Source organism: Oratosquilla oratoria, chromosome 2 (assembly GCF_046742065.1).
Source record: "Oratosquilla oratoria isolate Oo_2021 chromosome 2, ASM4674206v1, whole genome shotgun sequence".
In the NCBI taxonomy this organism is placed as follows: Eukaryota; Metazoa; Arthropoda; class Malacostraca; order Stomatopoda; family Squillidae; genus Oratosquilla; species Oratosquilla oratoria.
The window spans coordinates 16,806,361-16,831,548 of record NC_134778.1 but is presented as its reverse complement, the minus strand read 5'-3'; the positions used below and the strand labels follow the sequence as shown (position 1 = coordinate 16,831,548).

The window sequence follows — 25,188 nt, the reverse complement described above, 5'->3', positions numbered from 1 at the left end:
GAAATTGGCACCAACACTCTCAGAACTATCATATGGAGAGAGACTAGCAAAACTTGAGCTACAGACATTTTAGCAGAGAAGAGAGAGAGGAGACTTGATAACTATTTATAGAATCATGAAAGGCATAGAAACTATTGATAGAGAGGATTTAATAAGATGGGATAGTAGAAATGCAAGAGGACACGGAAAGAAAATCAAGAAAGTTATAGAAGAGACCTGAAAAAGAACAGCTTTCCCCACAGAGTAATAGACGTTTGGAACAAGTTCGATGAGAAAGTGGTGTATGCGAAAACAACACACGAATTTAAAAACGGTCTAGATAAAACGAGATATAAAGACGGGACACCACGAGCATAACTCCCCTTCCCGTAAAATACAACTAGGTACAACTAGGTAAATACACACACACACACACACACACACACACACACACACACACACACACACACACACACACACACACATACACGGCCCGATGGCGGATTGGTACACGGCCCGATGGCGGATTGGTAAAGCACTGGCCTCACAAGCCGGAGAACCGGGGTTCGATTCCCCGGCCGGGCGGAGACAAGTTGGGTTTGTCTCCTTTCACGTGTAGCCCCTGTTCACCTAGCAGCGAGTAGGTACGGGACGTTAGTCAAGGAGTTGTGACCTTGCTGTCCCGGTGTGTGGAGTGTGAGTGGTCTCAGACCTACCCAGAGATCTGCTAATAATGAGCTCTGAGCTCACTGCCGTAGGGTGGTGTCTGGCTGTCTCGAAAGGAGGCTGCAGCAGATCCGAGGTGAATACAAGCAAACATAATCGTACGTTTGGCAGGGTTTGAGCTTAGGGTACCGTGTGCGATGACTGCACAATGTATACATGCAGTTTCTAAACGTCAACGTTGTTGCCTCGTGGGTCCAAATCGCTGGCCATGGAAGCAGGGGCGTCGGTGTGGATGTTCTCTCTCTACTTCGTATTTTAGGTAACTAACCTACAGTTTGGTAATTTGGAAGTTGTGGTTTATTGAAGGTCGCTGCTGGTCTTTGTAACCTCTTTTGGGTTTCTTGACCCAATGTATATTCTTATTACTTTTGATCGTCTTACTTTTCTTTTCAACATTTCTTTTGTGTGGTATCGTACAAGTGGAATATAGATTACTTTCACACTAGTGTTAAATGTTATATTTGGTCTGCCTGACAGGGTTGTTAATGTTTTGACTTTGCCACACTGAGCTCTTGAGTATAATTCCGTTGTTAGAGTTTCTCCTTGGGGCCACATATTGCTAAGGGTTCCGCATTTGTCCTCAAATTCGTCATATACTTTCATGAAACATTTCTCTGTTTTCCATTCATTGCTGGTCGATTCCAGGACCAAGAATCTTGGGTAGCCCAGGTGGCATCAGGAGAAAGCGGACCTGAGTGAGGGGTCGGGGAAAGGGATATGATGCAGGTGAAGCATACATCAGGTACAAGTCACAAGAAGTTGGCATCTTGGGTGGTTGGTGGTGCTGCGGGATGAGATATGCTGCGTTGAAGTGTGCTGGTTGTCAACTTCCATATCTGTGCTGCGTCCAATAGCGGAACAGCTGTCCCTGGAACCTGGTTCTATCCACGCTGATAGCGATGTAACTTATTCTCGTCGATCAGGGAGGAGCATCTTCAGCAGGGAGTCTTCTTCTGTCTCAAACTGAAGGCATGTTGTCTAGTGGAAAGCAATGAATAAGCTGATTTACCAGGACAAAAGGCCTCTACTGTGTATATACCGGAGTGTCAGCTCAAGGTGTTACAAACTAGCATGTGGCAGCTTGAGTTGTCGAGTGATAAAGTGGTGTGAACTGTTTTGACATCTTTGAAGGATAGTTTTGTATCACATTTTTTGTTGTCATTTGTAATGACTACTGAGGATGGTGAATTGATGGGTGGTGGGGTATTTTCCATGACTACTCCTAGAGACCTCCTCTACGCGGCCGTTTTCTCCCGAGTTTACCGCGGCCGACTTCTCTCCCCGGTCCATTTTGTCTCGGTATAGTTAAAGTTGGTGATTATAGCAGGACTAGAGAGGCATGGGAATGCGATGTTTTTATATGGTAATGGTTACATTAATTTATTGTGGTACCCAAGTGTTGATAGCGCTGACGATGGCAATTATCATCTGTGGGGAGGGTGGGCAATCACTTTTGTGTTACCATTGTTAAATGTTCTTTGTATAAACACTGTATATATACATATATATATATATATATATATATATATATATATATATATATATATATATACATATATATATACCACACCACACACACACACACACAGTACTAAAAAGAATATAAGGAAACTAGAAAGAATACAGAGAGCAACGACAAAGTTGGCACCAGCTCTTTCCAAATTAACATACGAACAAAGATTATCGAAATTGGAACTGCCAACTCTGGAGCAGAGAAGAGAAAGAGGTGATCTACTGACTATATTTAGAATCATGAAAGGAATGGAACATACGAACAAAGATTATCGAAATTGGAACTGCCAACTCTGGAGCAGAGAAGAGAAAGAGGTGATCTACTGACTATATTTAGAATCATGAAAGGAATGGAAATCCTTGATAGGAATGATTTACTAAAAAATGACAATGGAAAAACAAGAGGTCATGAAAAGAAACTCAAAAAGGATAACTATAGAAGAGATCGGAAAAAGAATAGCTTCCCACACAGAGTGCTGGATATCTGGAATAACTTAGATAAAGAAATAGTGTGTGCAACTACTTTTCAAGATCTTAAGATAAAACCTGATGCTGAAAGATACAAAGACGGGTCACCATGAGCATAGCTCCCTTCCCGTGTAATACAACTAGGTAGATACGACTAGGTCACACACACACACACACACACACACACACACACACACACACACACACACACACACACACACACACACACACACACACACACACACACACACACACACACACACACACACACACACACACACACACACACATATATATATATATTTTTTTTTGGGGGGGGGGGGCGGGGGAGGGGAGCTCTTCGCTTCGTTCACAGGGAAGTGTTGCAGGGCAGGGCGGGAGTGCAACAGAGGGGTTGATGTCGTTTGTATGTAGAGGTGAGGTCATGACATTGGAAGTAAATAGTATGTGGAGATAAAATGCACGAACGTGGACATATATTGTTCTGTTAAATCAGACTTTACATTTTTTGTGTCCAAAACACTTTACTCCCCGATGCTAATCTTGGGGACTAACTCACCGTAAATACGTTTGAAGCGCTCATGCAGACTTTTAACTTTTTTATGCTTTTACAGACTTCGACGCTTCGCCACTGCCACCTCTACGTCGACGTTACCTCCTCACGTCCTCAGATCACCTTTCCCGGATATATCTCTGCCGAAGGGCAACGCCGTCGAGTACATCTTCAGGAACTCCCCCTTGTTCTTCGACAGAGTTGCGTTGGTACGTATTAGGCGAGTTGTATTTGCTGTGGCAGAAGTTCGAGTGGCCGCAAGTAACGTAATCTAAGGAAATGGGATGAGAGTAAGTCATCGAACAGAAAAGTTGCAGGCTGGAGACTTCAACACCCTTAACGTCCATAGATGTTATCCATAACCCTAGGTGTTATCCATAAACAGTATCACTTCGCCTTAATCAGAACAATGTTTTCACAAAGAAAGCTGGGGCTTCATGGATTATGAAGGTTTGTTCTTTCACCTTTGAGTGCCTGGATTTCCCATTGAGCTGAACAACATTGTCTGGTATTAGCCAGAACGAAGTCACTTAGTATTGTCCAGAAGAAACCCTCTAAAAGTGTCATTGTGGCTTGATGAGTAAAACAGATCTTTTTCTGAATAAAGATCTCGTTTAATTTTTTAATCAGCATTGTGGTTTTTGATGTACTGTCAGCAATAATCTGTTCCCGGAGTTTTTTTTTTTATTATTATTATTATTAGTAACATTCACAGTATTTCTGTTGACGCATGAAAGCACATGCGGATTACAAAATGTTGGTTGAATCCATATAACATATGTAGGACAACTTATTGTAATTTTGCATACAACCTAACAAACAAGGACCTAAAAATACCCCGGTATATATATTTTTTCTTCTCTCGATTAGCAGCCACATTCCATGGAGGTATGGCCGTCATAAAAGACACCTAAGCTGCTGCACGGTGTACTTAGAGTATCGAACCGCAAGGATGGTGATGATGTTGTTGTTCTTGTAGCTTAAGATAATGGGTTGAGGGAAGTTTAGGGGAAAGAAAATTTCGAAAGGAAAGACAGGAGGAGAGAATAGACTGGGGCGACACCCGTTGTTTTGTTTCTTAGTAATACGAGAGTTCTGCCTTGTTACTTTTATAACATGAGGCTGGTAATGACAGACATGCCCTCCTACACGTACGGTCGTGGAGGATTAGCTGATGTATATAATGTGTCAAATAATGTCATCCGCCCGATGCTCCGTCCCCTGCACTAGCTGATGCGAGTTGCTGAGGCGGAGTGAGCTGACTTGGAATACATTTTGGTGTTTTGTCGGAAATGGCCCCAGAAAGGAATGATAGATGTCAATTACTTGGTCCGTAGGGATGTCACTAAAATCCTTGAAATAGTGACCTCATGAAATATACGGTCCCCCATAAGGGTCTGACTTGGCCCAAATAGACCTTGATAGAACCGTCATTAACTTTCAGGAATGCAGCGTAACTGGACTCAGCTACACCTACGGGCAGCTGGTGGACGCCGTGGCCCGCTTAGGAGGCTTCCTCCTGCATCGGCTGGACGTCTCCAAGGGCGACACAGTTGCCATCGTCTCGCCCAACTGCCCTGAGTTCGCGATCGCCTTTTATGGGACGCTGTGCATTGGTGCAGTAGCCACGACCATCGATGCAAACTACACCGCAAGTAAGAAGAGTGTCTCCCCATTTTGACGTTTTCATTTTTGTTTTCTTCTTCCACATAGAAAAAATTATGACAAAATTGTCATGGGAATAGGGTATTTTGACACGCCTCTCCCCTTTTTGGTGATGATTTGTTCCTGATGGGTTGTATTTGCTTTTGCCATATGACCAATCTACTGTATGTCTCTTTAGGGGCTTATCAACATTTCTTCTCAGTCTATAACGATGCCCTCGGCGCTCACGGTTCCGTACCAAAGGGTTCAAGCATATCTCGATGAACCACTTTATCACGACAAGGGAGGGGCATTGCAAGGATCTGTGCAGGAATCTGAGTCTGTTACTTCGTTACTAGACAAATTTGTTCTTGTTCTTGTCACTACAAGTAGGGACCAATGACGGGTACTTGTTTGTGATGGTCCTGGAAGATGGACAGTTGAGCTGCCGATTTTCAAAACCCGTCTTCAACTCCGTTCCATCTGGAGGTGAAGACCAGAAGAGCAGCTAACACTCGGTCTACGGACCGGGCTCAGGAACTCTTCGTTAACTTTAATTGTATTCCTTACACTTTTTCACACATGAAGAGCTGGAAACCTCTGAATGCTCTTCTCTTTCTACTACTTTCACTCGGTGGCACAGAAAGAGTCCCACACTAATACAACATATAAAAAAAAATCCAAAGTTTCTTCTCAGAGAGATCTATGGGAGGATCCGAGGATCATTGTCAGCCACTGGGACTGCAGGTCAATGCAATTCTATGCACAATTGTTATTACTATTACCCTAAGCATGTACCGATGTGGTGCCTTGGTTTCGATCTCGCCTTGCACTGTGGAGATCCGGGTTCGGGCCTAAAGCGGCCCATACACGATTAATTATATTGCGCAATTTCATTGTCAATACTCTGAATTGACAATTAAATTGACCGTGTATGAGCGATATATCGCCCATACACGGTCAATTTAATTGTCAATTCAGAGTATTGACAATGAAATTGCGCAATATAATTGATCGTGTATGGGCCGCTTAAGAGGGGGTTCACACGGTCTAACGGTTCGTCGAACGCGGTTCGACAGACACGTGTTTAAAGTGATGTGTGAACGTGTGAACGGGGTATTTGGGGTTTAACCAACGTGTTCGACAACCAAATACCCCGTTCACACGTTCACGCATCACTTTAAACACGTGTCTGTCGAACCGCGTTCGACGAACCGTTAGACCTGTAAACCCTGGAAGTCCGAGTGCAGAAGTCACGAGTCACGACTTCCGTCGCCGCTGAGACTCCACTGACGCGAGTGAGTCCCTCCCAGTCGTCACAGCGTTCACGCACCTCCTTTCCTTTCACCATCCAGATGAAATCGCTCGCCATTTGGAAGAGACCCAGCCCAAGGTCGTCCTCTGCTGCCCCGGCCTCGAGACTCAGCTTCAGGAGGCTCTTCAGATATACGGCAAACCCGCGCACCTTGTCCTCACCGGGCCAGGGACCTCGGGAGCTGCCATCAACCTGAATGAGGTCATCATAGACAACGACGTCCCCTTCGCCGATCCTGCCCAAGTCAGTACTCTTGTTGTCGCGTTCTTCATGGAGCTCGGAGTGTTGTCGTTTCGGAGGTGCGTACAACAATGATGTGTAAATTATTCAAGCGCACGCGCACGCACGCACACACACACACTCATACAAGACCCACACACAGAAAACGCACACACACACACACACACACACACACACACACACACACACACACACACACACACACACACACACACACACACACACACACACACACACGACCCCACGAGCATAGCTCCCCTTCCCGTAAAATACAACTAGGTAAATACACAACTTGTGGCGCTGTGGTTAGAGTTCTCGCCTGCCACTACGGCTGTCCGGGTTCGACTCCCGCCCAGGGCTGAAAAAAACTGTTAAGTATCACTGCGCTGCGGGGTGTTACTCCAACTCTCGTGGGCGGAGAGTTGGGTGTGTGTGTGCGTATAAAGTCACAGTATTACCCATAGATCGGTCATACGAGCTCTGAGCTCTCATCCGGGAGGTTAATAACTGTCGATCACGAGTACAACACGTGATCCAAGACCATGGTGAACACACACACGCACACATTACACATGGCTCGACGGCACAGTGATAGCGTTCGCAGTCGTTACTCCAGCGGTCCGAGTCCGAATCCCGGCCAGGGCTGAAATATCGCTGCGCTGCGAGCCGTTATTCGAACTCTCTTGGGCGAGGAGTTGGGTGTGTGTAAGGTCACAACATTAACCATAAATCGGTCATATATGAGCGTTGAGTTCTCATCGGGAGGGGAGAGGTAAAAATGTTGATCACAAGTCTAACACGTGATCCAAGACCATTGTGAATAACACACGCAAACAAATGCACACAAACAAATGCGCACACACAAACACACACACACACATACACACACACACATATACACAGACACACACACACGATGTACGCACGCGCAAACGTGCGTGCGCGAGTTGACCTATTACTCCATCCTTATCCATCTATTTACTTCCATTTCAGCTGACAGGTGATGAGGTCGCATTGCTGGCTCGTTCGCATGGGACCGGGGCGACGGGGGCGAAGAAGCCGCCAAGGACTGTGGCTCTGACGCACAGCGCCCTCGCGGCCAGCGTGGCCATCTGCAGAAACCCCCACACCTGCGCATTGTCAGAAACAACCAGTTGAGTGTTTATCTTCCACTAGAATTTCCTTGGTTATACGTATATGTTTTAATTCGTTTTAGGGTACTTCATCATGCTGAGGGTTGCCTCATTGAGGAGCCAAGCAAAATAAGTTCGTTGTGCCATTTGGAATGAAATGACTGATGTGACCTCTCTATCTCTCTACCTATCTCTCTCTCTCTCTCTCTCTCTCTCTCAGATGATGGCGGCCAAGATAGCCTCGTGGGGACCCTGCCCTTCTCCAACGCCTCTGGGCTGGTTCCTCTGCTCTCTCTCGGCCTCCATTCTGGCAATAAGGTCCTGACGATGGATAAGATGACACCTGAACACTTCGTCCACACTGTCGAGAACCACAAGGTGAGGGAGAGGGGGAGGGGGAAGGGGTGGTGGTCTCACCCAGACGATGGTACATACATACATATAACAACGGCATAAATCCACTTCCACCCATTTCATCCTCACATACTCCATTCCCATTCACCACCCCCTCCCTCCCTCCCTTTTTTTTTTTTTTTTTTTTTTTTTTTTTTTTTCTCCTGGATGACGGGTCATCCCTGCATCTCGCCCACTGTCCTGGGTCAGAAGCAAAGTAGCAAGACTCAGCACATCCACAGAAAGACCGCGTCATTAATCGGCGACCCCCTCTCCGTCATCTCATGCAGAAAAAGGGAAGACGGGGAGAATTCCCTTCGGGCTGCATCAAAATATCATTCACACATACTCCCTCACCCCCACCCAGTTCCTTCCATGCATCACAGCATCATCCATACATAACCATTCTCCGTTCACCCCTATCTTCTGTCTTCTCCCTTCCTTCCTCAACAGACATTCCCCTCTTTCCCAATGCCCCTTTTACCCCCATCCACCCATCTCATCCTTGGTCGCCCGCTCATGTTCATTCCTTCCACCTCTGCCTTCCACACTTCTTTTAATATTGCTTCACTCATTCTTTCCATGTGTCCAAACCATCCCAATACTCTTTCATCAACCCCATCTTCCAACTTCCTTTCCACCTCCTCTCTCCTCCTCAACTCCTGGTTTTTCACTCTATCCAGCCTAGTAACCCCTATCATACTTCTCAGGCATTTCACCTCAAACACATTTAAACTCTTTCTCTCTTATGTTCCATGCTTTTGCCCCATACAGTGCTGTAGGCACAATCACTCCTTCATACAATCTCCTCTTAGCATCCATTCCCAAATGTCTATTTCTCATTACACTTTTTAATCCCCCAAGGCATTTACTTGCTTCTCTCAATCTATGATACATTCTACCTCCACCTCCACTCCTCCCTTTCCTGCCACATTCGCACCCAAGTATCTAAAGCTATCCACTTCCTCCAGTCTCTTTCCCTTAATACTCACTTCAATTTGCTGTCATCCTCTCCTCTCCTCTCGTATATCTCATTATCTTACTTTTACCCACATTTATCTTCAACTTCCTTCTTTCGCACACCTTCCCAAACTCCGTCACTAACTTCCTTAATCCCTCCTCTGATCCCAGGCGATGATAGCGTCTGGTGGCAACAAGAATTGAACGGTAAACACTAGTCGTCGATATGGAAGGGGTATAGGATTAACATAGTGGGGTGGGGGGGGGGGTCGGATCTCACCCGTTGCTGCAGAAGACAAAATGAATCTAACTCCGGCCAATGCCACCGTCTCCACATCACATATTTGGCTCCACCGTCGGTGACGCCATTATTACATCACATACTTGGCACCTCTTTCAGCAGTGTGTGGCATGACTGTTGTTTTGGACTGCGCCAAGACACTAAGTAAACAGTCTGGCATTAGCAAGAACACTGTTTGGAAGGCATACGAAATCTAAATACACGATTCTTGTTTGATTCACCATGGTCTTGGATCATGCGTTGGACTCGTGATCGACAGCTATTTCCCTCCCAGAAGAGAGCTCGTAGCTCATATATGACCGATCTATGAGTAATGCTGTGACCTTATGTGCATATACACACCCAACTCCCCGCCCACGAGAGTTGGAGTAACGACTCGCAGCGTAGTGATACTGAAATTATTTCAGCCCTGGGCGGTGTGTGTGTGTGTGTGTGTGTGTGTGTGTGTGTGTGTGTGTGTGTGTGTGTGTGTGTGTGTGTGTGTGTGTGTGTGTGTGTGTGTGTGTGTGTGTGTGTGTGTGTGTGCGCGCGCGCGCAAGGTCACAGCATTACCAATAGATCGGTCCATATATGAACTATGAGCTTTCATCCGGAAGGGAAATAACTGTCAATTATGAGCCCAATATATAACAGTGGTGAAGTACACACACATATACACACACTCGACAGCGCAGTGGTAGCGTTTGCGGGCGCCAATACGGCGGTCCGAGTTCGAATCCCACCCAGGGATGAAATCATTTCAGTATCGCTGCGCTGCGTGTCGTTGCTCCAACTCTCGTGGGCGGGGGGTTGGGGTGTGTGTGCGTGTAAGGTCATAGCATTACCCATAGATCGGTCATATACGAGTTCTGAGCTCTCTTCCGGGAGGGTAATAGCTGTCGAATCACGGGTCCAACACGTGATCCAAGACCACGGTGAATCACACACACATACGCGCGCACACACACACACACACGCACACACACACACACACACACACACACACACACACACACACACACACACACACACACACAAAGGATGGTGTGGTGGTCTCGTGGTCGACCGCTAATTCAACAATCCAGTGTGATATTAACAACTCTTCAACCCGTCGTCATGAAAGAGTCATGAAAATATTCCGAAGCCTTTGGGACTGGACTCCAACATCCTTTTACTCTTTTTGTAGGTGCGCAATCTTCACCTGGTCCCGCCGCTTCTCGATCTCCTAAACTCGGATGAGGTCGATTCTTCGGCCCTGCGGCACGTCGAGGCCGTCCTCTGGTGGGGCGCCCCCGATGTCGACCTTTCTGCTGTCGACGCCTTCAAGAGCAAAGTCGGACGCTCGGTTTTCTTCCAGGAAGGTGCTGTTGTGGTCCTCAGAACCCCTTTCAGACGATTGATTTGTAGCTGGGCGAATTTGTGCCTCAGCCACAGTAGTTATAGATCTATATATATACTGTACATACATACATACATATATATATATATATGAATTCTTGATCTTTTGAAAGATCTTGTTACTTGTAGAGAGGGACTGGATAAAATTATTCATTTCTCTTTGATGAGTAGCATAACTCACTTTTAATACTGTTGTATGCCGACTTGATTAATTTTCTAGTAACAGAGGAAACTGTTGACTAGAAGATTAATCAAGTCGGCATACAACAGCACTAAAAGTGAGCTATGCTACTCATCAAAGAGAAATGAATAATTTCATCCAGTCCCTCTCTACAAGTAACAAGAAGGTCTTTCAAAAGATCAAGAATTCCTAACTTAAAATCATAAAAGCATCCAGTGCAGTTAATTTTCATCAGAATTGTCTGAGAGAAAACCTGTGCCCAAGAAATACAGTATATATACATATATATAATATATATATATATATATATATATATATATATATATATATATATTTATATATATATATGTATATATATGCGGTATATGTATATTTGTAACTTAAAAATAGTTTCAGTCGTTTGGTAAAAGCTATAAATCCAGAAATTTTGCTCTTTTCCTTTAGGAATTATGGCTGTTCACTATTGCTTCTCCCCTCAGGTTATGGGACGACCGAGGTTCTGGTCAGTCATCAAACGCCCCTGGACGGAGAGAAGATCGGCTTCGTGGGGCAGCTGCTCCCGAACACGCTGGCCAAAGTCGTCGACCTGGAGACGGGCGAAGCTCTTCCCGCCAACTGCCCAGGAGAAATTTGCATCAAGTCTCCCTCGGTAATTACTTCTGTGGATTTTCAATGTGTTACCTCCAGCGGAAAAAAAAAAATCACTGACTGCCCAATGTTTTGTGTAATATACTTTTTGTTTCCTATGAATGATTTCTTCGGCGATGAATTATGAAAACAAATTCACTGTCTCGCATCATTCACACGATCAAAAGACTATCGGTGCAAGTTTTGTGCGAAAAAATCTGACTCCCAGACGATGGATACTGAAAAAAAAATGCCTCTTGGTCCTGCCTTCACTTGGTAGCCCTGCTTCCACGAAGCTGCCACGTATCACCTGCTGCCTTTATATTTACACTTACTAGATTATTTTGTTTATTTGCTTTGCTGCCTTACTTGTCAGTGTTCATTTATTTGTTTATTAGCATAGAAGCCGTCCTCCGGGCGTACTTTAGGCTAGCTCTTGTTTGGCCTTTGCCCCACAATAATAACACAGCCAAAGTGAATTACTAAAATACACATTAGATAAAGTGAACATTAGCTAATGTATTGTCTGAAATATTACTTTGAAAAAGATTCTGTCGATTACGATCAATATGTACAAATTTTAAGGATTGCTAGTTTGTTTTATTGTGCTGGGAATTGTTTTATACGGTTGCTTATTGTTTGCATTCGACTTAATGACTGTCATTTTCACATTTCACATTCTTAGAAGATCTTAAAAGCATACTTGGACGTTTTTTCAGGGCTGCCAATTGCTATGATTAATTTTCAGGATTGCTATTACATTTTTCAAACTTCTGATGTCACCCTAATTTAGATAAAGTATAACCGATGGGGGTTGACTCATTGGTTCAAAAGTGTTCAAAATGGATATAATGTGCTCGATTAAAAAAAAAAAAAGTTTAAATGATCAAGGATTACCAATTGTACTTTTTTGAGCTCCGGACGTCACCCAGATTTCAGTATAATATAAACTTTGGGTTGGTTCATCGGCTGACAAGTTGAAAAACGGACAGACATTAGCATTCATTCATATAGATTTTCATTCTACATTCGAACTTGTTATGATGTGGAACTATTATTTGTAGGGCAAATGCTCCTCTCGTATAGCAACTCCTTCCTCCCATCAGATGATGGCCGGCTATCACAAGTGTCCCGACGCGACTTCGGAAGCCATCGACGGCGAGGGCTGGCTCCACACAGGCGAAGTAGGCTTCTTTGACCACGATGGCTACTTCAAAATCGTCGAAAATACTGAATAACTCGTCCAAGTGAAGAATATACAGGTGAGGTCGTTCAGATATTTCTAATCGCCTTGCCACAGTAACACTCTTTTTATATTCTTGTTGTAGCCAGTGCCAGACGATTTCATTCAACGGAGAGGGAGTAAGCTCACCCGGAAAAAACGGGTCTTTATCGAGCAATCAAATCCTTGCTGGTCCGTTTTCTTTGACTTCAGTATGCTTTTCTATTTGCACTCCATCAGCGTATGATGTTCTGCTGGACCTGCTATACCCTATTCAATACATTCCATGATTTTGGTTGCTTTACACCATGCACAAAAATGTTATGTATTTATCTGCGATATTATAATAGATCAGAGTCTGTTGTTCAGCTAATGTTGCCTCGCATTATCTAAAACAAGAAGCTTAAAAAAATAGTCATCGTATCGAAATGGGCGGGAGGGGTGTGGAGTGTATTTGGGGATGAAATGGGTGGGAGTGTTTTTATGCCTTTCCCTTTTTAGCTACCTCTCTTGAAAGGGGGAAAAAGCCTTGGTATATGTATGTATCGAAATGATTCATAAAATAAATCGGAGATATCATAATGTACTTTAGGACGAGCATGAAAAGTGATCCTGATAGGCATGATTTTACTGATTTTATTGTATTGCGTATCAAATTTCACTTTCAGGAAAATGGTGTTGGCGCATTGCACGGCCATTTGGAGAAGGCCCTCCCACCTACGTACATGGCCTGCAAAGAGAAATTTGAGCAAGTTCGGCTTCGGGGACTTCCTGGAAGATCGCATGGCAACCCCTAAAAAAGAGTTGTTCTCACAGGTCGTCTCCGTGGACCTATTGCTCAAGATCACGACTGATAGGCTACTCCTCTGGAGGAAAATAATTTCGAAGTCATTTGATCCTGTCAGTGTGAGTGCAGGTGTGTATCTAAGCGTGTGCGCTAGTGTGAGGGTGTGTAAGTTTGTGTCTGTAGGTGTGGGTGTCTCAAGAAAACATTGTGGGGGTGGAGGGTATGTGTGACTGTGCTTGCAGGTTTGCCAAACCAAGGTAGATGGTGAGGTCAGTGAATATGAAAGAAGGTAGCTATCATTGTAAGATATTTGGAATGAGTTTGGAGTACTGAGGGGGAGTAGAGACTATTAAATAAAGACGTTTAGCTACAATGACATAAAGTGCGACATACCATAGGGGTCAGAATGAGGTCGGCGGTGGAGCCACAGTCATGGAGAAGTTGGTACGTTTTAGCGAAGCCGTTTTAGCGCGGTGGACTCGGCACGTCTGTTTTGGTGTTTGTCTGGGCCATAGTACCAACTTTTTTTTCGAATATTGTGTGTTCACATTTTCAAGGGAATACATTTACAATATCCTCTGTTATAAGAAAAACTAGATACATATGTATTTGGAATCAGTAAAACGAGATGATTCACATGGTACCAGGCAACATCTAAGACCAATCGTCCTGTTTCGGAGGTGTAGGCTACAGGCTACGTGAAGGTACCAACGTGGCCAGGCGTTCAATTGGGAACGAAAAAGTCTTTCACTGTTGAATGGAACATACGTGTGTACGGTAAGGATGAGATTCTCAACATGAAGGATTGTTTAGGGAGAGTAGGAAGGCTAGAGTCGGTAGAGGTAGTGGGTGATGATGGAAGTAAGAGTGGGGGAGATAAAAAACGGTGTCGAGGGTCGGAGTAAAAGGAGAATAAACAGAAAAGACTGAGGAGGGAGTCGCAGTTATGATAACGAAGTGTTCCAACCGCCACAGTTTTCCAGCAACCTTTGGACCCTCCCCTAAACAGTGGCAGTCTTCCCAAAGATGAGTTTACCAAAGGCGATGCAGAAGAAGGTCAACACTCCTGCGGTCGGCCAAGGGAAGGCAGGTGGCACTTAAGACCCTCGTTATTCTCGAGGTGTGGGATGATGCTTGGGGAATGTTTCTTCCTTTTGTTCTCCGAGCTTTTCTACATAAACTTTCAAGAGAATTTCTCTGCAGTTTACTTTACCCCACGTACAGTCTACATATATTGGAAACTGCACTAAGTTTCAAAACTAAGTTCCAGAATACGGATGAAAGATGAGGATAAACAAGAAAGAAATGTGTGTGTGTGATAGAATTCATTACATGAAATATTATAAACGCTCGCTAAGCCATGTCACATGTTGCACAGAAATGACACACTTGACACTTCATGATATTCACTAATGCCACAATATACATGCAGCATGTTTATGGTTCGCATTATCAGTTACTACGCTTGAACACCTTTCAAGGTATATATTATGACCCAATACGGAAATGTTGAAGACCTGAGAACTTTATTTGCGTTTCAAGTCTTCCCTTGTATTCGTGCTGGCATGTCTGAAGTATCTAAAAGTATTTCATATCTGAATTAATCCTTCTGACTTTTCATTTCCAAAAACATGTTGAAAACTAACAAGAACTGATGGACACTGCGCACCTTGTTACGTGGGAACCATTCAGGTGTCACGGAATTGAACGTGACGCGTTATGGCAAAGTATTTTTAAAGGCCACGTCACACTACACCTCTTTTGAGTCAGGGTCAGTGCTTCCACTTTTAGGGTAATTACCCTATTTTAGGGTAATCAAGCCTATGCTGGGGTAGAGTTTAGGGTAATGTTTTTTTAGGGTAATTGGGCAAATTTTGGGGTACAAATAGAGAATCTAGGGCAATCAGACACATTCACATTCCTTTAGAACAAAACCAATTTAGAATATTTTTATTTTTATTTTTTCGACATTGATAAATAACGAATATATATGTTCTGTCCAGTAACTCCTTGGCCTTTTAAAATTGTGGAGCTTATTCCTAAATATCTTCATAATCTTGTAGGTATAATTAATGCTTTACCACAATTAATAAAATTTGTAGACAAGCAAAAGCTAGATGATGAGTGGAGATCTCACTATTTAGTAGATGGGTTATCTAAACATATGTCTTGTGATGAGTACAGGAACATGGTTTTCAACAAAAGAAATGCAGCTGGAATTATCTGCTTTCCCAACCTAAAAACTGTAATCAGTAGTTTACTGTCGCTGTCCTTTTCAAATGCATCTGTTGAAAGTTTTTTTTAGCAAACTAAATTTAACCAAAACATCCCAGAGGAACAGTCTGAAAGATGAAACAATCTGTGGGCTCATGCACGCAATTTACCACACGAAGAACAACAATGCAAAAGCAAATACCTTAATTATTGACGAAAGTTTACTTAAAGCTGTTAGAAATGTGAAAAGCAGTACTACTTGCAAAGAATCTGCTGCTCTAAGGGGAGAACCTAGCTCCAGTACTTCATAAAATAGCATGTTGCACCTATTTGGAACCAGGAGTTCTATCTTTATTTTCTGGATTACGGTCTCCAGTACTTCATAAAATAGCATGTTGCACCTATTTGGAAGCAGTTCTGTCTTTATTTTCTGGATTACGCTCAGTATTGTACTTGTTATTTTTATAGAAATACCTAAATCTTTACATAAAGGTGACTTTGACTTACATAATACCGTTCTTATCCAGTTCTATTATTTGCCAGCAAAAAAAAATGTGATTATAATATATATATATATATATATATATATATATATATATATATATATATATATATATATATATATGTATATATATATTTAAAGTTATAATTTAGGGTAATTTAGGGTAATTGACACAACTGTCTGGGGTAACGAAATTTTTTGCTGTGGAAGCACTGGTCAGGGTGGCTTAGCGCGGGAACGAAAGACGCGTGCGTTCCGTCAGGTATTCAACCTGTGACTCATTGCCGTGGGTAAACAACACACAGACAGCTGGCTCCAACGGATCCAGAGGTCCGTGATTTCTTACAGTTTCTTACGGTTTTTATTCCTTGTAGACTCTTGTATTTTGCTGTGAAGTGACAGAATAGTTCGAGATTCGATATCACAATGTTTTGGATAAAATTGTTGCTGTGGTGGCTTGGTATAGCCATAACACTTGCTATGACCCTGGCTAGCGCCACAGTAAACATCCGATATGGCCGTCAGGCTCTACTGGCGATAAGGACTACGGCTGCCCAACCCAGTGAACTCTTATTAAATAGGCTGGGGTGGCTAATACCAAGATAGCAGAAGATAAGATCGACTTGATGGACGTAGGCGTGGTAGACGAGGGGGGTGCCCGGGTACGACATCGTAGACGTGCAGCCAGACCCCCTTCCCCCCTATGATGTTTGGTAATGTGAGGTCGGTTCGTAACAAAATTGATGAACTGGCTTCCTGCTGTCGATTTAAACATGAGTATCGTGAAAGTGCCGTGATAGCCCTGACTGAGTCCTGGCTCGAGGAAAAAGACTCCGACGGTACTGTGAGTATTGATGGTTTTTACCTGGTCAGATCGGATAGGAAGGACACCAACAAACAACGCGGAGGTGGAGTAGCAGTATAAGTTAGTTAGTTAAGGTTTATTCAACAAAATAAAATACAATTTATACATACGTATATACAATTTTTTTTTTTTTTTACAAAATTGCTTGTTGAAAAGGGAGAGCGTGAAGCAAAGCTTATGGGGAATTGCTCTCCCTTTAAAGGAAATAATTATTTTTATTTTATTTATTTATTTTTGTTACATGAATAAAAAGTGGTGCAAGCAGAGTACTGTTAAAGAGAAGTTTTGCAATTATTATATTGAATATTTAGTGATATCTTGTAGATCTTTTTACTTGCCACCTGAGTTTGATAATGTTTATTTTACGATTGTTTATATTCCATCATCAAATGATTATTCGGAGGCAACGGAAAAGTTATCGAACTGTATTAACAAAATTGATAATGAATGTCGTGAGGGTACTAAGATTGTACTCGGTGATTTTAATGGTTGTGTTTTCCACCATACAATACCTAATTACACACAGTTTGTTAAATGTTCCACTAGAGAAAATAGTACTCTTGACTTGATGTTTTGTAATGTGAAAAATGGTTACAGGGTTATTAAAAAGCCAGCATTAGGAAACTCTGATCATAATATGCTGTATTGTTTGCATATATATAGACAAAAGTTGAAAATGGATGAATGTAAGAAACTATGTCTACGTAAATGGTCCAACGATTGTTCTCTTACTTTACAGGAATGCTTCGATTGTACAGATTTTTCAGTGATGTATGATGAAGTTTATGGAATTGGTTTGTCGAAGTGTTTACAAGAACTACATAGATTTCTGTGTTAGTATGGTGGTACCCACCAAGGAAGTTATAACATATCCGAATAACTAACCTTGGGTTACTAAAGATCTAAAAATTTAGTTAAACGAAAAGAAAATAGCTTTGTCATCTGGTAATAGGAATGTAATTAAGAATGTACAGGAGTTAAATGTTAAAATCAAGCATGCTAAATTGATGTATAAAAATAAAGTTGAACATTTATTTCGTACAAATAAGACTAAAGATGCATGGACTGGGCTTAAACACCTTTGTGGCTATCAAACTAAAAACTCTATGTCTGACCCAGATAACATAGTTGAGTACGTAAATAAACTAAATATTTTTTATGCTAGTTTTGACGACAATTTTTTTTCAAATGAATGTTTTGATGTGTTACGAAATATAATTAGTGTAAATGATCCACCTATCATGATCTCTCAAGATGACGTATTTTTGTAATAAAAATGAGTTAAGACGTAAATCTGATGGTCCGGATAACATTGGTGCAAATGTGTTGAAATTGTGTTATCAACAATTGCTTAAGCCTTTACATGTTCTATTTCAAGCCTCACTCAATCAGTGTAAAGTTCCATCATTGTGGAAAACCTCAGATATAATACCAGTCCCTAAGATAAAGCAACCTGTTATAATGAATGACCTAAGTCCTGTTGCCCTCACATCATTAGTGATGAAATGTTTCGAAGATATTGTTAAAAAATGTCTATGTAAATATGTTGATCCCCTCAGGGATAGTATGCAGTTTGCCTATTGTAAGGGAAGATGTGTAGAGGATGCCACTACATTTTTATTACACCAAGTGACACAACACCTTGACACGACAAGATCAAATACTTATGCAAGAACCTTATTTATTGATTTTAGTAGTGCGTTTAATACCATACAACCACACATCTTGTTGAATAAATTCCTCTCTATGAATGTTAACAGTAGACTAATCTACTGGATTTATAGGTACCTAACAGAAAGACCTCAATTTGTTGAATTAAAAAATGTTAGATCAGATATTATTGTCACAAACACTGGTGCCCCGCAGGGCTGTGTTCTTTGACCCCTTTTATTTTCTCTCTATACCAATGATTGCACTAGTGAATATGAAAGCTGTTCAGTAATTAGATACGCTGACGACACTGTGATCATTGGGAAAATAACATGATAATGAAAGTGAATACCGTTCTCAAGCAAATAATTTTCTTAAATGGTGTGATGATAATTATTTGAATGTAAAAAACAAAACAAAGGAAATGTTAATAGATTTTCGTAAGAGGGAGAGGTGTACTCAAAATCTTGCAATTAAAGAGGAACAGTGGTGCAAATTGATGATAAAATAACTAGCGATGTAAACACAAAAAAGGTGGATTGCAAATGTATGCAGAGAATTCATTTTCTGAGAATTTTAAGAAATCTAAAAGTTGAAAATACTATTCTTACTATGTTCTATAAGTCTGTTATTGAGTCAACTCTATGTCTTGGTTTAACAACGCTGTATGGGTGCTTAACTGTAAAAAACAAAAGGAAATTAAAAAAGGTGAGAATTGCTGGTAAATTGGGTGTAAAGGTAACATCACTAGATGACCTATATTATAGAAATGTGTACAACTAGAAAAATAATGAACGACAATACCCATCCTCTCAATGATAACTATGTGTTCTTAAGATCTGGAAAAAGATTGGGTTTGCCTTCACAGAAAACATCTAGATATAAAAATTCATTTGTACCAGTTAGCATTAAAATGTATAATTCTGTCCATGCAAAAAGGTAAAGGCATCGCTTCCATTGAGCCGTATTCATAAAAATGAAGGATATCCTTGCAAGTATAAGGTAGAAGTATTAGGTAATGCTCTCAAGCAAAAGGTAGAAGTATAAGCATATCCTTCTTTCCATATTCATAATGATTACCTTATACTTGGGAGGATAACCTCCAAGCAGAAGTAAAAGAATGACTCGTGTTTCGGGAGCGCCGGGTTACATAGTTACATGTCTGATGTGATGTCCCTGTTTCCCGTATACGAGTTTACTATTGCGTTGGTGGTTGCTGAGTGGAGGTATGTGGTGATTGCTCTCCTACATTATTTCAGGTAACATTTATTATAAGCATGGCACAATACAATATAAATAAGATTTTTTTTTTTTTTTTTTATCCATTCTCGTTCCGAGTTTATTCCTGACCGGTTTCGTTTGTAGTTTCTTCGGTCAGGAATAAAAACGGAACGAGACCCGTGACTCTCTTTTTCCACCTTTTTCAACTTGTCACAATGTCTCAACATTTATCCATTCATTCGCATGAGCAATTATGCTATCAACTATTGCATTCACAGTCCGTGATACCGTAGCTTGGCTAACACCAAGTTCTTGACCGATACCTTTCTGATAGCCAGGATCACTGAGAGAACGCAAACATATCTTTATTCTATGGACAGATGACAAGGCGCCTCCCCGAGTTTCTTCATTGGTGCCTAAAAATCTGTCCGCAAGCCACTGTACATTTTGTTCTTCAAAACGGAATAACATCTTAAAATCACGATCAGGTGTAGGTAAATGGGGCATATAATGTTTAACATGCCTCATCCACAAACTCTGCCATCGTGCTGAGAGTTGGACAAAACAACCTTTCACTTCTAAATGTAGTCTGCTACTGACCAGACTCGGCCTTCTTGAAGCATATGCTCTTTATTTGAAGTAAAGGGTCTTGTTTATGTATAACCATTTACTTTTATGCGATTATAAGGTTATGCTTTTGCTCGACAAGTAAAAGGTTTTGCTTTATTTTTTATGAATACAAGTAGAAGGATTTCCTTCATATTTTGCAAGTATAAGCATATCCTTTTCTTTATGAATACGGCCCATTGTGTTTTCGATTCTGATGCATGATAAATCTACAGCATGGTGTTTTTAAAATAGTGTAGTGTGTGTAGTTTTAATCTAGGACCTTACCCTGTCACAGATATTTTTATTGTGGGTTGTACTGTGTGTGTGTTGTAACTGTAACTTTGAATGATCTGGATCCACAAAGAGTTTCAATTTGTATGTATCATTACAAATTGACTAAACAAATTATTTATTATTATTATTATTATTATTATTTTATTATTATTTTATTATTATTTTATTATTATTATTATTTTCATTATTTTCATTATTTTCATCATCATCATCATCATCATCATCATCATCATCATCATCATCATCATCATCATCATCATCATCATCATCATCATCATCATCACCACCACCACCACCACCACCACCACCATCATCATCATCATCATCATCATCATCATCATCATCATCTCATCATCTCATCATCATCATCATCATCATCATCATCATCATCATCATCATCATCATCATCATCATCATCATCATCATCATCATCATCATCATCATCATCATCATCATCATCATCATCATCATCATCATCATCATCATCATCATCGACGACGACGACGACGACGACGACGACGAAATGGTCAGAACGGCGGTTCCGCCGAAAAGAGTACATCGCCGGGTATAGTTGGCTCAGTAACATGGTAACGTCTTATAAGAATAAACGCAGGGGCTCCCCTGAGGTCTTCCAAGGGGCTCCACAGGGGCTCCCCTGAGGTCTTCCAAGGGGCTCCACAGGGGCTCCCCTGAGGTCTTCCAAGGGGCTCCACAGGGGCTCCCCTGAGGTCTTCCAAGGGGCTCCACAGGGGCTCCCCTGAGGTCTTCCAAGGGGCTCCACAGGGGCTCCCCTGAGGTCTTCCAAGGGGCTCCACAGGGGCTCCCCTGAGGTCTTCCAAGGGGCTCCACAGGGGCTCCCCTGAGGTCTTCCAAGGGGCTCCACAGGGGCTCCCCTGAGGTCTTCCAAGGGGCTCCTACAGGGGCTCCCCTGAGGTCTTCCAAGGGGCTCCACAGGGGCTCCCCTGAGGTCTTCCAAGGGGCTCCCCTGAGGTCTTCCAAGGGGCTCCCCTGAGGTCTTCCAAGGGGCTCCCCAGGAGTTTTAAGAGTGCACCCTAGGGGCTCCGCAAATGCTCCCCTTCAAGTTCCAGGGGGCTCACAAGGGACGCCTCAAGAGTTCCCACAGGGTTCCACAGCGAATACCCACAGGGATTTTCAGAGGTTCCTCAGAGACTATCCAAGAGTCCCCAAGAGGCTCCCCAGTAGTTTTCAGAGGCTTCCCCGGGGATTCGTGGACGTCCATCTCTCAGCCAATCACTCGTCTCCGTTGCCATGACGTCACCGCTCTCGGCCAATCAGTCGTCTCTGTTGCCATGACGTCACCGCTCTCGGGTAATCAGTCGTCTCCGTTGCCGTGACGTCACCGCTCTCGGCCAATCAGTCGTCTCCTTTACCGTGACCCCACCGCTCTCGGCCAATCAGTCGTCTCCGATAGTTTGGGACGAAGTTGTCATGTCAAACAAGAACATGCTGTTGGCGGTAGATCTCACGCTACGAGAAATCGTTAAAGATACGTTCATGGGAAGAATTCCATTAGTTTGCGCTGGAGATTTCAGGCAGATATTATCTGTTGTTAGAGGAGGAGGGAAGAAGGATGATATATCCAGCACTCTCAAGAATGCTTATTTCTGAAACCATATCAATGTACTGGAATTGAAACGGAGCGTCAGACTTAGGTCTGAAAACCATAAAAATATAGCGTTTGCTCGATCTTTCCTGGAAATCGGGAAAGGCACGTCTGGCCCGATGCCTGTACCTGACTGCTTCGGGAAAAAGTTAACTCTAGAAAAGAATCACGAGATGTTGTAAACGGAGATATACGGGAGCACATTGGCGATCACAAATACTTTGAAGGAAGACCGATTGTTGCTTCAGCGCACGATGACGTGGACGAAATCAACGCAGAGGTGCAAGACACGCTCCCTGGAAAACCGCGCGCTTATTATAGCGTCGATAAACCAAATAAAGAAGAGGAATTAGAGGTTCAGGTATCGACACTCAACGATATGAATCCTCCATCTTTTCCTATCCATAAGTTGGCATTGAAAGAATCGGTAGTCGTTATGATTATGCGTAAACTGAAGCCCCCAAAGTTATGCAACGGAACCAGAATTGTCATTGGCGTGTTGAGAAAGTACATAATAGTTGGCAAAATATTGGGAGGAGCCTATAGCGGCGAGCAGGTTCTAATACCTCGGTTCAAACTAGTGACCTCCGACACCGCTATCAGGTTTTCCAGGTTTCAGTTTCCTGTAAAACTGAGTTTTGCCATGACAATCAATAAATCTTAGGGTCAAACTCTTAATACATGCGGGATAATGTTGAACGAATCTCAGTGTTTCTCGCACGGTCAACTATACGTTGCTTATTCCAGAGTAACTAACTGGGATTCTTTGGTGATATTGCCACGAGTAGACAGAGATAACGCAATTGAGTTTTTTCACAACCTACTGCACCAGGAAATGTATTTGAAGGAGAACGATAACCAAATGGACGTGCCACAAAGCTATATAGATAAGGAAGGCGTCCTCGAAAAAACAATAGAAAAGATCGAGCTTGACTTGAGTGAGAACGACTTTGTTCCTATACCGAAGAATTGCTGGAACATAACCTCTCAAGACGCCGTTCACATGTTGATGCCAGATTTAGTTGACTACATCGATAGAGAAATCGACAAAAGATATTTGGGCGAAGACGACGAAGAATATGTTCCTATCAGATTAGTGGATGATATGAAGGACGAATTGAAAAAGAAGGAGGAAGAAATCAAAGGCATAAAGGCTGAAGCTAAGAAAAGAGAAGAGTAGACAAAGCAAAGGGAAGAGGAGGCGAAGCAGAGGGAGAGAGAACTCTTCACAATAATTCGTCAACTTAGCCCCAAGAGTCCTATATCTGAATTGGATTTACCCGAGTGTGAAAAAATGTAAAAAATATATGTGTAGAGAAAAATAACATATTAAATAGGAACCCTTTTTGTATGTGTTATTCCTTATATTTACATGCCATTTTCTAGGATGGCAACGGAGGCGAGGGATTGGCCGAGAGCGGTGACGTCACGGCAACGGAGACGACTGATTAGCTACGAGCAAAGCGAGCTCGCCAGAAGGGCCGAGCCCCGGCGAAGCCGAGTTGGGCGAAGCCCGATACTCGTTCTTTTAAAGATCTATCGTTTGAACAACGTCCTCACGACGCTAGTAGAACAGTGACTTCTGTGACATGATGAGTGCGGCGGTTTGGTGGGTCTTCTGTTGCGCGTCACCAATCCACCACTGCTGGGAAGACCGTGGTTCAAGTCAAGTGCCTCGTGAGCCTCAATTTGGGTGTGTTGCGGGGACCGCCGGGGTCAGTGTCCCGCGATTTGACGCGTAGTGTAACAAAACCTTTAGGCACAACAAATCATATCAAGTATTCACGTTGTCGTGTTCATCATCATGCCAGACGAGGTGTGACGTCTCTAGCAAGTGGGAAATATAATTTTTGCTTTAAAAATCCTTCTGAGAACGCATTTTATGTTGTGTCTTGATTGAAATATAGCGTACACATACAAGGTCCTCAAAAGTAGTGACGAAATTCGTGTTCAAATGACTTGATTCCATAAGTACATACATATATATACCAAAGGGTTTTTTCTCCCTTACAAGGGAGGTAGCCAAAAAACAAAGGCATAGAAACCACTCCCACCCATTCCATCCCTTACATACTCCACTCCCCTCTACCCTCTTCCCTCCCTCTTATTTTAGTACCTCCTGGATGACGGGTCATCCCTGCATCTTGTCCACTGCCCTGGGTCAGAAGCAGTGTCGCAAGACACAGCACATCCACAGCAAAGCCGCTTCATTAAATCGGCGACCCCCCTCTCCATCCCCTCATGCAGAAAAGGAGAAAACGGGGAGAAATCCCTTCGGGCTGCGTCAATTTATTTCTCATACATACTCCCTCACCCCCCATCCCTCACCCACTCCCCATCATGCATCACAGCATCATCCATACTCGTACACAACCATTCTCCATTGACCCTTATATTCTGTCCTCTCCCGTCCTTCCTCAATAGACATCCCCCAACTTTACTAAGCCAAGTAATACGCGTGTTAGTAAGAAATGAATTTCTGAAGGCGTCGGATGTCTAGCATCACAAATGAAGCACATTGAAGCAAGGCTCCTAAAAACGACCGTGCGCCCCCAAGCCGTCGCTGTCTCCTTCGCCATCTACTTCTTCGTCTTCTGCGTCCTTATTCGTCTTCGTCTCCTTCGTCTGCTTAATTTTCTCCTTAGTCTTCGTCTTCTTCATCTGCTTCATCTTCTCCGTCTACTTCGTCTTCCTCGTCTGTTTCATCTTCGTATTTTTTCTTCTTCTTTGTCTTTTCCATCTTCTTCGTCTTCTTTGCCGTCTTTGTCGTCTTCTACTTCCTCTTTGGCTT

The 25,188-nt window shown here is 42.7% G+C and overlaps 1 protein-coding gene across 1 annotated transcript in view; it reads left to right on the top strand.

Moving 5' to 3' along the window:
- The window catches only part of LOC143033720 (uncharacterized), a 15,865-nt gene extending 1,265 nt beyond the window's left edge, over window positions 1-14,600 (top strand). Inside the window, exons 2-10 of the mRNA XM_076199206.1 lie at window positions 3,300-3,447; window positions 4,683-4,893; window positions 6,238-6,440; window positions 7,431-7,590; window positions 7,791-7,948; window positions 10,390-10,564; window positions 11,262-11,431; window positions 12,516-12,671; window positions 13,300-14,600. Of these exons, the coding sequence (XP_076055321.1) occupies window positions 3,300-3,447; window positions 4,683-4,893; window positions 6,238-6,440; window positions 7,431-7,590; window positions 7,791-7,948; window positions 10,390-10,564; window positions 11,262-11,431; window positions 12,516-12,647 (1,357 nt within the window). The 3' untranslated portion in view covers window positions 12,648-12,671; window positions 13,300-14,600. The remainder of the gene's footprint in view (window positions 1-3,299; window positions 3,448-4,682; window positions 4,894-6,237; window positions 6,441-7,430; window positions 7,591-7,790; window positions 7,949-10,389; window positions 10,565-11,261; window positions 11,432-12,515; window positions 12,672-13,299) is intronic.
- Window positions 14,601-25,188: the final 10,588 nt, after the last annotated feature.